Source organism: Bombina bombina, unplaced genomic scaffold, assembly GCF_027579735.1.
Source record: "Bombina bombina isolate aBomBom1 unplaced genomic scaffold, aBomBom1.pri scaffold_754, whole genome shotgun sequence".
NCBI classification, from domain to species: domain Eukaryota; kingdom Metazoa; phylum Chordata; class Amphibia; order Anura; family Bombinatoridae; genus Bombina; species Bombina bombina.
This window is the reverse complement of record NW_026511690.1, coordinates 91,239-106,581: the sequence shown is the minus strand read 5'-3', so window position 1 is coordinate 106,581 and position 15,343 is coordinate 91,239. Positions and strand designations below refer to the sequence as shown.

The window sequence follows — 15,343 nt, the reverse complement described above, 5'->3', positions numbered from 1 at the left end:
AATATTAAGCAATTTTGTTTTGGACGACACGTCCGCCGACCATGATTTTAGCCAAAGCGCTCTGCGCTCCACGATGGCAAAACAAGAATTTTTCGCCGCTAATTTAGCCAACTGAAAAGCGGCATCTGTGATGAAAGAATTAGTCAACTTCAGGGCGTGAATTCTGTCCATGACCTCATCATAAGAAGTCTCCTTCTGGAGCGAGTTTTCCAGTTCCTCAAACCAAAAAGCCGCTGCAGTGGCTACAGGAATAATGCAAGAAATTGGTTGAAGAAGGAAACCTTGTTGAACAAGTATTCTATTAAGTAAACCTTCTAATTTTTTATCCATAGGATCTTTGAAAGCGCAACTGTCTTCTATTGGTATAGTCGTGCGCTTGGCTAGTGTTGAAACTGCCCCCTCTACCTTAGGGACCGTCTGCCACGCGTCCCTTCTAGGGTCAACAATGGGGAACATTTTCTTAAATATAGGAGGGGGAACGAAGGGTACACCTGGTCTCTCCCACTCCCTAGTCACTATATCCGCCACCCTCTTAGGGATCGGAAACGCGTCAGTGTGTACCAGGACCTCTAAGAATTTGTCCATTTTACACAATTTTTCTGGGCCCACCAAGGGGTCACAATCATCTAGCGTAGCCAGGACCTCCTTAAGCAGGGCGCGGAGGTGTTCTAGCTTAAATTTAAATGCTATGGTATCTGGCTCTGCCTGCTGAGAAACTTTTCCTGTGTCAGAAATTTCTCCCTCAGACAGGCCCTCCCTCACCGCCAAGTCAGATTGTTGTGAGGGCACTACAGATAAATTATCCAATGCGTCTGATTGCTCATTCTCTGTATTTAAAACTGAGCTATCGCGCTTCCTTGGAAATGCTGGCAGTTTGGATAAAAATGCTGCAAGAGAATTATCCATTACTGCTGCTAACTGTTGCAAAATAATAGGGATCGATGCGCTAGAGGTACTGGGCATCGCTTGCGCGGGCATAGCTGGTGTCGACACAGGAGGAGAGGAGAGAGTACTATCCTCACTACTTTCTGCTAAAGAATCATCTTGGGCTACATTTTTAAGTGTCACTGCATGGTCCTTAAACTGCTTAGACGCTATAGCACACTTTAAACACAAATGCAATGGGGGTACCGCCATGGCTTTTAAACATACAGAACAAGGGCTATCTGAAGGCTCAGACATGTTTGACAGACTTAGACAGCACTATAATGCAAGAAAAAATACTTTTTGAAAAAACGTTACTGTGTCTTTAAATAATAAAAAGCACACACTTTTTTACCAAAACATCAAAGAAACATCCGATCTTAATGAAATTTTCACCACATAATCCTAATGCTTTGAAATGATTGCACACAAATTTTCAAATCAATTAACCCCTTATTGCCCAAACCGGAGCTAAAAGAAGCAGTCAACCGGTTGCAAACACTACAGCACTATGCCACAGCCTCTACTGTGGCTTTTACCTTCCTTAGGGATTATTTGAAGAAGAAATAAGCCTCTCTGAAGTCCTCTCTGAGGTCTCTGGACTCTCCACATGAAGCTGCATGAACTGTCTAGCAAAAACAACTGCGCAACTGAGGCGTGAAAATGAGGCCCCCTCCCTCTTCATTCCAGAGTGATGGGGCCTCTGAGATAGATTAGGTGTCTAATAAAGTGCCAGGCGAATAAAAAACCCCATAAGTGTTTTATCAGTCTAAAAATACCAGATTCAATATGAAATCATGCTAATAAAGCAATCGATTGAGCCCAAAATAGTGTCCACCAGTATTTAAGCCCTTAATCTAAGCCATCCTTCTATACTGAGTCTGAGAAAATGGCTTACCTTCCCCCATGGGGATTCCTGTCAGTCTTCTAGCATTACTGGGTCTTGTTAGAAAAATGACTGATCATACCTGAAGCAGTTAAGACTGCAAACTGTTCCCCCCAACTGAAGTTCTCCGGTATTCAACAGTCCTGCGTGGGAACAGCAATGGATTTTAGTTACTGGTGCTAAAATCATATTCCTCTCAGCAGAAATCTTCATCACTTTCTGCCTCAGAGTAAATAGTACAAACCGGCACTATTTTAAAATAACAAACTTTTGATTGAAGAAATAAAAACTACAAATCTAACACCACAAACTCTTTACCCTCCTGTGGAGATGCTACTTGTTAGAGCGGCAAAGAGAATGACTGGGGGGGCGGAGCCTGAGGGGAGCTATATGGACAGCTCTGCTGTGTGCTCTCTTTGCCACTTCCTGTAGGGATTGAGAATATCCCACAAGTAAGGATGAAGCCGTGGACCGGATACACCAATGTAAGAGAAAAATGGTTTGGAAATAGCAAAGTGCTACTTGTATTTATTGCCCTATAACTTGCAAAAAAAGCAAAGAACATGTAAACATTGGGTATTTCTAAACTCAGGACAAAATTTAGAAACTATTTAGCATGGGTGTTTTTGGTGGTTGTTTTTTTCCATTTTTTCCTCATATTTTATAATATTTTTATGGTAAATTATGAGATGAAAATAATGGTATCTTTAGAAAGTCCATTTAATGGCGAGAAAAACGGTATATAATATGTGTGTGTACAGTAAATGAGAAAGAGGAAAATTACAGCTAAACACAAACACTGCAGAAATGTAAAAATAGCCCTGGTCCTTAAAGGGACATTATACACTCATTTTTTTCTTTGCATAAATGTTATGTAGATGATCTATTTATATAGCCCATAAAGTTTTTTTATTTTTTTAATAAAAATGTATAGTTTTGATTATTTTTAAATAACATTGCTCTGATTTTCAGACTCTTAACCAAGCCCCAAAGTTTTAGGATAATACTGTCAGATACCTACTCCAGCTTGCTCCTGTTTGTGAAAAGGGTCTTTTCATATGCAAATAAAGGGGGAGGGGGGGAGGGTCTTATTTCCCACTTGCAGTGGGCTTTCCAGCTACCTTTTCAACAGAGCTAAACTGAGAGCTTCTAAGTACGTTTTTAAACCGTTTTATACTGGATTTTTATATCAGTATCTGTGCATCCTATTCTTTATAGTAGTGTCTATTACATGCAGTTATATGAAAATGAGTGTATACTGTCCCTTTAAGGGCATGAAAATAGAAAAATGGTCTGGTCACTAAGGGGTTAATATAATTTATAACCTTTAAATCTGCTAGTTCACGTCTGCCATATAGATAACATTGTGCTCACTCCCGTGGAGTTATTCACAAGTCAGCACTAATTAGCTAAAATGCAAGTCTGTAAAAAGAACTGAGATAAGGGGGCTGTCAGAAAATGCTAATATAATAATGTTGCTTATGCAAAACTGGGGAATGAGTAAAAAAGGGATTATCTATCTTTTTAAACAATACATTTTTTTGGAGTAGACTGTAACTTTAATGGAAACACCACCCAGCTAAAATATAAGCCAATATTAAAAGCTAAAATTAGCTAATATTTTCTTCAATGATTTCTGCACGGATTATAATTAAATAAATGTATGCTAAAATTATGCAATTAATTTGGGCTTTGGATAGCGTAAGTAACATTTATAAATAACAGCAAATTACTAAGTATTACATTGCCTTCACATGGCTACTTTAGAACGCCACTCAACATATCTTTTTTTTACAAACAGAAACAGACATCACAGATCGCATCTATATCTCTGACCTCGTCTCCAGATCCTCTCCCTCTGGTCCCCTTCGCTCTGCTCATGATCTCCTGCTCTCCTCCTCTCTTGTTGCTTCCTCACATTCACAGGACTTCTCCTGACTGGCCCCTATCTCTCTGCCTCGTTCTACAAGGCTCTCCCCTAGTTTTAAAACTTTCAAGCACTCCTTAAAAGGGACATGAAACCCAATTTTTTTCTCTTTCATGATTCAGATAGAGAAAACAATTTTAAACAACATTCCAATTTACTTCTGTTATTTAATTTGCTTCATTCTTCACATATCCTTTGTTGAAGAAATAGCAATGCACATGGGTGAGCCAATCACATGAAGCATCTATGTGCAGCCACCAATCAGCAGCTACTGAGCCTATTTAGATATGCTTTTCAACAAAGGATATCAAGGGAATGAAACAAATTAGATAATAGAAGTAAATTGAAAAGTTCATGCTCTTTCTAAATCATGAAAGGAAAAAAATAGCTTTTCATGTCCCTTTAACAACGCTAACCTTTCTTAACTCAGTCCCTCTCCTGCTCCTTTTGTCATCCTCTTGAACCCCCTTTGCCTATAAGCCTTAGAGCCTGGCTGTTTTGTAGCTCACCTTCATGTGAGCTGATTTACAACAGTGCAACTCTAAGCAGGGCCGTCTATGCATCTAAGTCTTAAAAATGCTACCTTTGCATATTATACCTATATTTAGAGCACTGCGGCAGTAATGGCAAACATTGGCACTCAAGATGTTTCAGAACTACATTTCCCATGATGCTCGACTGGACTGCAGAGTGCCTAAGCATCATGGGAAATGTAGTTCTGAAACATCAAGGTTCGCCATTACTGTAGTAGGTTATAGAAATCACTGACCACTCTCAGTAACGGATAATTCATCTATTTTATTAAACTGCAGAATAATGTAAATGCACAGCTGGTACCTGAATTTCTCACGGAGAGTTTGCGCCAGTCCTGCCATAATAGCCTGGCAGTCTGTCTGGATGCCATGGAAGGACGGCATGTGCTGATACTGATGGAGGACACTACGGGCTTTGGAGTGGTAAGAGACAGCTTGTGCATAGGCTCCCAGCTCAATGCATTTCTTCAAGCGAGCAGGCAGCTCAAACAAGAACTGTAACTTACGGAGCAGGGTATGAACACCTGGGAAGCGAGAAACACAGGAGCAATGAAAAAAAAAGGAAGAGACAGAGAGAGACGAAATAAGGGGGATTCTTACTAAATACAAAGTCAAAGAGACATTAAAGGGACATTAAACACTACAAATGCTAGATAGAATTATGCATTAAAAAAAAGATTAGCCTGAGAATAACAACATGTAGATGTATTTTACACAGCTAATGTATTTTACATAGCTGTTTAAATATTGACAACATAAGTGTAAAGTATTAGTGTCTATAAAACAATGGGGGCTGCCATGTTGTAACTTAGGTTACCTTCTCTGCTGTGGCCAATTAGGGACAGTTATAAATAGGTCACTAGAGAGTGCAGCCAATGGCTGTGCTGGATTTAACAGTGTTTTGCACTTCCATTTCTAACAGGAACTGAAAAGCTCACAATTTCAGAATGGAATTAAATGGGAACAAAATGAATAATGAAAGTTTATTGTAGAGTTTCTTTTATATATACAATTTATCATTTTTTGTAACTAACTCAAATGGTTTAATGTCCCTTTAAGCCCAAAATGTATTTCCCTATAAAATGTTTAATACACTTTCCTTGTTTTAAAAGGACCAGTAGAATTGCATGATCTACAAAGTGTGTAATAATAAAAACAGAAAATTGAAAAACAGTCAGAATTACAAATGAGTAGTAGATTAGTTTCATTCTCCACCCCCTATGCATCATGTGACAGCCATCAGCTAATCACAGACTCATATATGTACAGGTATACCTCACTTTACAGCGCTTCACTTTACAGCGCTTCGCTTATACAGCGCTTTGTGAAGCTGAAGTTCAGCCTCCAAGGATTTTGAAACAGTGCTGTAATCTTTGTAAGATTGCAAAAAAAAGTGACTGGCACCATTTTATTATGCGCAGTTCACTCTGTTTACAGCATTACAGTGCAATCTGTGTCTCAGTGTTATAGTCTGGCAAATTTTACTACAGTAATTGTCACTATTTTACAGGTACAGTATTTATTAAATACTGTATTGTGCTAGTGTTAAACTACACATAGTACTATTGCACCCCTAATATATGTTAGTTCAAACATGTTTTCAAGTTTTTAAACACACTGGCAAGTGAAAAGAAAGCTAAAAACTCCTTGTTTCACTTTAAAGCGGTTTTCACTTTACAACGGGGCTCCGGTCCCTAACCTGCTGTATGAGCGGGGTATACCTGTATATACTGTGAATTCTAGCACATGCTCAATAGGTGCTGTTACCTCAGAAAGTGTGCATATAAAAATACAGTGCACATTTTGATAATGGATGTGAATTGGAAAGTTGTTCACAATGGAGTGCGCTATCTGAATCATGAAAGTTCAATTATGACTTTAGTGGTCCTTTAACTTTATAAACTAAGATTTTTCCACTGCGCTCAGAGATGCTTGAGTTAATTCTGCTGTATTAAGAACCATAACCCTACAATATCCTACACAGTGATTAAATCATCAGTGCAAGAGCTCAGTTATATATATCTGTAACTGGCCACAGCAGAGGAAAGAAGATAAAAATACTCAAAATGTGTGTCCCTGGACTGCAAGATAATAATGATACTTCTGCTAACAAAATTACAGTTTTAAATACTTTTAAAAATGTATTTTGTATTCTAAGATAAACTGCTGGTATATTTATGCAAAATTATTTTAATGACCCTTTAACCCCTTTCCTAATGGCAATATCAGAGAAAATTTTGACCAAAGCACCGGATAATTTTTAGCATTTTTTTATATCACTCTGTTTAAACAGAAATAGAGCCTTTGTTTGTTTGTTTTTTATTTACTTTTGAAAACGATATATATTTTTAACATAGATAACCCTAGGTATTGATCTAGGCCCATTTTGATATATTTGATGCCACTATTTGGCCGCCAAAAACATATAAAAACAAATTGTTAACTTTTTCACAAACTTTCTGTTTCTCACTGAGATTATTTACACACAACTACTGCAGTCATAAGACAAAATGGTTGTAAAAGCTTCACTGTGGTCCCCTTTGTTCAGAAACAGCAGATCTGCATGGCTTTGCCATTGTTTTGGAAAACCACTAATTGCAACTTTGCGCCATACTTCTGAAAAACTGCCAGTTACAGAGTGACACAGACAGTTTCACTCTCTGTAAAGATCACCGATCCGGCTTCATATGGTAAGGAGCATGATCAGTTTTCCCTAACCATATGAAGGCAGATGCCTTCTGCCCCAGCTGCAGACTCCGCTGTATAAGCGGACATCGGGGACTTCAGCATGTGCCTCTGTGTTGTGCTAAGTACTGCTGTTAAAAGGCAGAGATGTAAGTTCAGGAGCGTGCACGTGTCTGCAGCAATATGGCAGCAGTTATGCAAGAATGCTATCCATTTGCAAGAACACTAGATGGCAGCACTATGTCCTGTCATGTAGCCCTCCAGACACTTACAGTGGATATAAAAAGTCTACACACCCCTGTTAAAATGTCATGTTTCTGTGATGTAAAAAAAATGACACAAAGGTAAATCATTTCAAAACTTTTTCCACCTTAAATGTGACCTATAAACTGTACAACTCAATTGCAAAACAAACTAAAATCGTTTAGGTAGAGGGAAGTAGAAATAAAAAAACTAAAATAATATGGTTGCATAAGTGTGCACCCTTAAACTAATACTTTGTTGAAGCACCCTTTGATTTTATTACAGCACTCAGTCTTTTTAGGTATGAGTTCAGCATGGCACATCTTGACTTGGCAAGATTTGCCAACTCTTCTTTGCAAAAACACTCTAAATCTGTCAGAATGCGAGGGCATCTCCTGTGCACAGCCCTCTTCAGATCACCCCACCGATTTTCGATTGGATTCAGGTCTGGGCTCTGACTGGGCCATTCCAAAACTTTAATCTTCTTCTGGTGAAGCCATTCCTTTGTTGATTTTGCTTCTTGTTCAGCTTTCTAGCAGAAGCCTGAAGGTTTTGTGCCAATATTGTCTGGTATTTGGAACTGTTCATAATTCCCTCTACCTTGACTAAGGCCCCAGTTCCAGCTGAAGAAAAACAGTCCCAAAGCATGATGCTGACACCACCATGTTTCGCTGTGGGTATGGTGTTCTTTTGGTGATATGCAGTGCTGTTTTTACGCCAAACATATCTTTTGGAATTATGGCCAAAAAGTTTAATCTTGGTTTCATCAAACCAGAACACCTTTTGCGACATGATTTTAGGAGACTTCAGATGTGTTTTTGCTAAATTTAGCTGGGCTTGGATGTTTTTTTTTGTAAGCAAAGGCTTCCATCTTCCAACTCTACCCCATAGCCCAGACATATGAAGAATACGGGCGATTGTTGTCACATGCACCACGAAGCCAGTACTTGCCAGATATTCCTGCAGCTCCTTTAATGGTGCTGTAGGCCTCTTGGCAGCCTCCCAGACCAGTTTACTTCTCGTCTTTTCATCAATTTTGGAGGGACGTCTAATTCTTCATAATGTCACTGTTGCGCCTTATTTTCTCCACTTGGTGATGACCGTCTTCACTGTGTTCCATGGTATATCTAATGCCTTGGAAATTCTTTTGTACCGTTCTCCTGACTGATACCTTTTAACAATGAGATCCATCTGATGCTTTGGAAGCTCTCTGTGAACCATGGCTTTTGCTGTAGGATACGACTAACAAAATGTAAGGAAAGACCAACTAGAACAGCTGAACTTTATTTGGGGTTAATCAGAGGCATTTTAAATGATGGCAGGTGTGTACCGACTCCTATTTAACATGATTTTGAATGTGATTGTTTAATTCTAAATACAGTTACATCCCCAGTTATAATATTATTATACTATATTATATGTACCTAGGTATTTCTTCAACAAATTATAACATGGGAACTAAGCAAATTTGATAATAAAAAAAAAAATTGGAAACTTTTTTAAAACGGTATCCTCTATCTGAATCACAAAATTAAATTTTTTGAGGTTCATATTCCTTTAATTATTTAATTTTGCTTAGTTATATTGATATGGCTTTTATGAAATAAAAATGGCACTATTTAAAAAACAAACTTGCGTCTCTGACAAATGACTGCAATCTTCCCCACTCACCGCTCAGCTTGGTGATGTGCTGATGCCTCTCCTGCAAGGTACTGCTGATTCGGGCACTAAATTCTGTGATGACAGCCATGTTTGCTGCCAGACCATCCATTTCATCCTCCATCTTCTTAAAATCATTCTTCATCTTACGGATGGTGTCTGCAAAGAAGATTTGAAATTCAGGTTCTAAAAATTCACACTGACAATCACACTTTGTGACAAAACCTTGCACAGGAGCTCGACAAAACCAGAAGCCAGGAAGCCACTGGCTCCTAACTTTTTGGGCTATTCTCCATATATCTATATACAAATACCACTGTCTGTCTCCTAAAAGTATATCTGGTTCCTGCATATTTTTATTGGCTCCTAAATTTTACACAGATTTGTAAAGCAGATTGGTTTGGTATAAGGAGTCAGCTCTATCAATGTGTAAGCATCAATAATACTTAAGGTGAATGTAAACTTTCATGAATCAGTGCCCGGTTTTTAAAAATACTATTAAAACCAAGGGTACTTTCATTCATAAAACTTTACATTGCAGCGTTTTGTTTTTTCCTTTTTCTGCAGCATAGCTGGAGCGGCGATCCCCGTCCGCTTTGCATGCTGTACTTAGCACAGCAATGACGAAACCGGCTTCCTCCAATCACGGCGTGGCCTCACGAGATGGACAATATGGGACGCACGCCATGAGGAAGCCGGTTTTGTCATTGCTGACGTTAGTAAAGCGCGAGAAGCGGGCGAGGGATCGCTGATCCGGCTTTGCTAAAGAAAAAGTTGTTTTTTTTGGGGGGGGGTTTTAAACGCTGCAATGTAAAGTTTCATGAATGAAAGTTCCCCTCTTTTGAATAGTATTTTTAAAAACCGGGCACTCATTCATGAAAGTTTACATTCACTTTAAAGGGACACTGAACCCAAATGTTTTCTTTTGTAATTCAGATAGAGCAGCAATTTTAAGCAACTTTCTAATTGACTCCTATTATCAAATGTTCTTTATTCTCTTGCTATCTTTATTTGAAATGCAAGAATGTAAGTTTAGATGCCGGCCCATTTTTGGTGAATAACCTGGGTTATTCTTGCTGATTGGTGGATAAATTTATCCACTAATAAAAAAGTGCTGTCCAGAGTCTGAACCAAAAAAGAAGCTTAGATGCCTTCTTTTTCAAATAAAGATAGGAAGTAAACTAAGAAAAATTGATAATAGGAGTAAATTAGAAAGTTGCTTAAAATTGCATGCTCTATTTGAATCACGAAAGAAAATATTTGGGTTCAGTGTCCCTTTAAGTATTATTGATGCTTACACATTGATAGAGCTGACTCCATATACCAAACAAATCTGCAACCTAAGTTATATCAGCATTTTTATACAGTATTAACTGTAGCAACAGATATGCACATCCTCCTTCCCATACCTGTTGCGGATATGAATTTGTTATAGTTTTCATACACAAGAGTCTGCATGTCACTGTCCAGTGCTCTGATCTGACGAACCATATCAGATTCAACATCCATGAGATGAGATAAGGAACTCTCTTTCCTCAGCTAGGGACAGATAAAGAGACAGTTATTACACTAATTAAAAGGCTGCTACAGTAAAAAACAACAATTGTGTAACTAGTGCTGCTGTTTAGATCAGCATCAGTTTTTGCTCAGGACCAGCAGTGAACTGTGGGTCCTGAGGAGTACTTTTACTATGGGTTTAAGACACTTATTGACTATAATGACCCTTTAATCATTAAGGTTAGAAATGTATTAGGTATAATCCATATCTATAGAGTTCCTAAGCAGATAGCCAATGTGCGTTTTGTACCCATACAATATAACCCACACTTCCTTCTTGAGGAATTCCTGTTACATACCTGGTCTGATGTTTAACATACACAACTCCTGACAATACTACAGATAGATCTGCATTTATTAAATGACACACACACACAATGAAACATACCAATAGCTGCCAATACTACAGTATGCAGATTAAGCCGTGCTATAGATATGAACTTTTATTATTATGCCGATAGCTGCTGATAAAACAGTATGCACATTAAGTCATGCTATAGATCTGCACTTATAAACACACACAATAAGACTATACCAATAGCTGCCAATACTACAGTATGCAGAGTAAGTCATACTAAAGATCTGCACTTATAAACAGACACAATAAGACTATACCAATAGCTGCCAATACTACAGTATGCAGAGTAAGTCATACTAAAGATCTGCACTTATAAACAGACACAATAAGACTATACCAATAGCTGCCAATACTACAGTATGCAGAGTAAGTCATACTATAGATCTGCACTTATAAGCAGACACACTGAATATATGCCAATACTACAGTATGCAGAGTAAGTCATGCTATAGATCTGCACTTATAAACAGACACACACACAATAAAACGCTGCCAATACTACAGTATGCAGAGTAAGTCATACTAAAGATCTGAACTTATAAACAAACACACACAATTAAACTATACCAATAGCTGCTGATAAAACAGTATGCACATTAAGTCATGCTATAGATCTGCACTTAAACACACACAATAAAACTATACCAATAGCTGCCAATACTACAGTATGCAGAGTAAGTCATGCTATAGATCTGCACTTAAACACACACAATAAAACTATACCAATAGCTGCCAATACTACAGTATGCAGAGTAAGTCATGCTATAGATCTGCACTTATAAACAAAAACAATAAGACTATACCAATAGCTGCAGATAAAACAGTATGCAGAGTAAGTCATACTATAGATCTGCACTTATAGCTATACCAATAGCTGCCAATACTACAGTATGCAGAGTAAGTCATGCTATAGATCTGCACTTAAACACACACAATAAAACTATACCAATAGCTGCCAATACTACAGTATGCAGAGTAAGTCATGCTATAGATCTGCACTTATAAAGACACAGACACAATAAAACTATACCAATAGCTGCTGATAAAACAGTATGCAGAGTAAGTAATGCTATAGATCTGCACTTATAACTATACCAATAGCTGCCAATACTACAGTATGCAGAGTAAGTCATACTATAGATCTGCACTTATAACTATACCAATAGCTGCCAATACTACAGTATGCAGAGTAAGTCATACTATAGATCTGCACTTATAACTATACCAATAGCTGCTAATACTACAGTATGCAGAGTAAGTCTTGCTATAGATCTGCACTTATAAACAGACACACACACACAATAAAACACTGCCAATACTACAGTATGCAGAGTAAGTCATGCTATAGATCTGCACTTATAAACAGACACACTGAATCTATGCCAATAGCTGTCAATACTACAGTATGCAGAGTAAGTCATGCTATAGATTTTTACTTATAAACAGACACACATAATAAAACTAAGCCAATAGCTGCTAATACTACCGTATGCAGAGTAAGTCATGCTATAGATTTGTACTTATAAAGAGACACACATAATAAAACTATACCAATAGCTGTCAATACTACAGTATGCAGATTAAGTCATGCTATAGATCTGCAATTATAAAGACACAGACACAATATAACTATACCAATAGCTGCCAATACTACAGTATGCAGAGTGTCATGCTATAGATCTGCACTTATAACTATACCAATAGCTGCCAATACTACAGTATGCAGAGTAAGTCATGCTATAGATCTGCACTTATAACTATACCAATAGCTGCTAATACTACAGTATGCAGAGTACGTCATGCTATAGATCTGCACTTATAACTATACCAATAGCTGCCAATACTACAGTATGCAGAGTAAGTCATGCTATAGATCTGCACTTATAACTATACCAATAGCTGCCAATACTACAGTATGCAGAGTGTCATGCTATAGATCTGCACTTATAACTATACCAATAGCTGCCAATACTACAGTATGCAGAGTAAGTCATGCTATAGATCTGCACTTATAACTATACCAATAGCTGCCAATACTACAGTATGCAGAGTAAGTCATGCTATAGATCTGCACTTATAACTATACCAATAGCTGCCAATACTACAGTATGCAGAGTGTCATGCTATAGATCTGCACTTATAACTATACCAATAGCTGCCAATACTACAGTATGCAGAGTAAGTCATGCTATAGATCTGCACTTATAAAGACACACAATAAAACTATACCAATAGCTGCCAATACTACAGTATGCAGAGTAAGTCATGCTATAGATCTGCACTTATAAAGACACACAATAAAACTATACCAATAGCTGCCAATACTACAGTATGCAAAGAGTAAGTCATGCTATAGATCTGCACTTATAAAGACACACAATAAAACTATGCCAATAGCTGCCAATACTACAGTATGCAAAGAGTAAGTCATGCTATAGATCTGCAATTATAAATAGACACACAATAAAACTATACCAATAGCTGCCAATACTACAGTATGCAGAGTAAGTCATGCTATAGATCTGCACTTATAAATAGACACACAATAAAACTATACCAATAGCTGCCAATACTACAGTATGCAGAGTAAGTCATGCTATAGATCTGCACTTATAAATACACAATAAAACTATGCCAATAGCTGCCAATACTACAGTATGCAAAGAGTAAGTCATGCTATAGATCTGCACTTATAAAGACACAATAAAACTATGCCAATAGCTGCCAATACTACAGTATGCAGAGTAAGTCATGCCAGATCTGCACTTATAAAGACACACAATAAACCTATGCCAATACTACAGTATGCAGAGTAAGTCATGCTATAGATCTGCACTTATAAAGACACAATAAAACTATGCCAATAGCTGCCAATACTACAGTATGCAGAGTAAGTCATGCTAGATCTGTACTTATAAAGACACACACAATAAACCTATGCCAATAGCTGCTAATACAACAGTATGCAGAGAGTAAGTCATGCTATAGATCTGCACTTAAACACACACAATTAAACTATGCCAATAGCTGCTAATATAACAGTATGCAGAGAGTAAGTCATGCTATATATGCTTATAAGCGGACACACTGAATATATGTCAGTACTACAGTATGCAAAGTAAGTCCTACTATAGATCTGCACTTATAAAGACACACAATAAAACTATGCCAATAGCTGCCAATACTACAGTATGCAAAGTAAGTCCTACTATAGATCTGCACTTATAAAGTGATACAATGTTACTATATAATGACGTCACATTGGTGAGGAAGAGTTCCGGGTTGAAGTGAACGCCATCAATATCCGTCGGCTCCAGCAGGCTCTCCCCGGGTTTCCCTTCCTCTGTGATACCGTAGTAAAGTTTAAGCATCCCGTGCGTCTTCCTCCGCTTCGCGGCTTCCTCCTCTTCTAAAGCACTTGCAGTTGCCATCTTCCTATAACCACAACAGCGTTACACTGTTGCGCATGCTCAGATCTTACTCGGTGTGCCGCGCGTGCGCAGTGTGAAGAGCTGTTTGACAGCTAATAGGAAGCGGAAATGGGATTCGGCGCATGCGCATTTGTTAGACACAAGCATAATGATAAGACACCCTTACCGTGTGTTGGTTATCAGTTAAGAGCTCTGTGTGTTCTTCAAGCAGAAGATTAGAGTTATGGTTGCTTATATTTTTATTTAATAGTCACACTCCATTGAAGCAAACTTCCATTTACTATTAAACTTCTTACCTCTGCTGTTTAGTTGACATGGCTCTAGATAAAAAGAGACATTCAATCAGTTTTTATATAGAATATATTATGCACTATATAGGAAACTAGTCCTAAAGCCCGTGTACACGGGCCAATTTTTTAGGTACCGCGGTTTCAACCCTTGCTCCCTCTCTCTCCCCCCTCTCTTTTGCGCTCTCTCTCCCCCCTCTCTTTTGAGTTCTCTCTCTCCCCCTTATTTTGCACTCTCCCCCCTTTTTTGCTCTCTCTCTCCCCTCTTGTGCTCTCTCTCCCCCCTCTTTTGCTCGCTCTCTCTTTTCCCCCCCATCTGCTCTCTCCCCCCTCTTGCTCTCTCTCGCCCTCTTTTGCTCTCTCTCTCCCCTCTTTTGCTCTCTCCCCCCTCTTTTGTTCTCTCCCCCCTCTTTTGCTCTCTCTCTCTCCCCCCTCTTTTGCACTCTCTCTCCCCCCTCTCTTTTGCTCTCTCTCCCCCCCTCTCTTTTGCTCTCTCTTTCCCTCTCTTTTGCTCTCTCTCCCCCCTCTCTTTTGCTTTCTCTCCCCCCTCTCTTTTGCTTCCCCCCCTCTCTTTTGCTCTCTCTCCCCCCTCTCTTTTGCTCTCTCTTCCCCTCTCTTTTGCTCTCTCTCTCCCCCTCTCTTTTGCTCTCTCCTCCCCTCTTTTGCACTCTCTCTTCCCCTCTTTTACGCTCTCTCCCCCTCTCTTTTGCTCTCTCCCCCTCTTTTGTGCACTCTCTCTCCCCCCTCTCTTTTAAACTCTCTCCCCCCCCTCTCTTTTGAGCTCTCTCCCCCTCTCTTTTGAGCTCTCTCTCCCCCCCTCTCTTTTGAGCGCTCTCTCCCCCTCTTTTTTGCG

The 15,343-nt window shown here is 38.7% G+C and overlaps 1 protein-coding gene across 1 annotated transcript in view; it reads right to left on the bottom strand.

Annotated features, from left to right (window-relative positions):
• Positions 1–14,244, bottom strand: part of VPS51 (VPS51 subunit of GARP complex) — a gene marked incomplete at its 3' end in the record, with an annotated part of 96,150 nt that extends 81,906 nt beyond the window's left edge. Inside the window, 4 exon segments of the mRNA XM_053696680.1 lie at positions 4,575–4,794; positions 8,870–9,016; positions 10,267–10,396; positions 14,033–14,244. Of these exon segments, the coding sequence (XP_053552655.1) occupies positions 4,575–4,794; positions 8,870–9,016; positions 10,267–10,396; positions 14,033–14,203 (668 nt within the window).
• Positions 14,245–15,343: the final 1,099 nt, after the last annotated feature.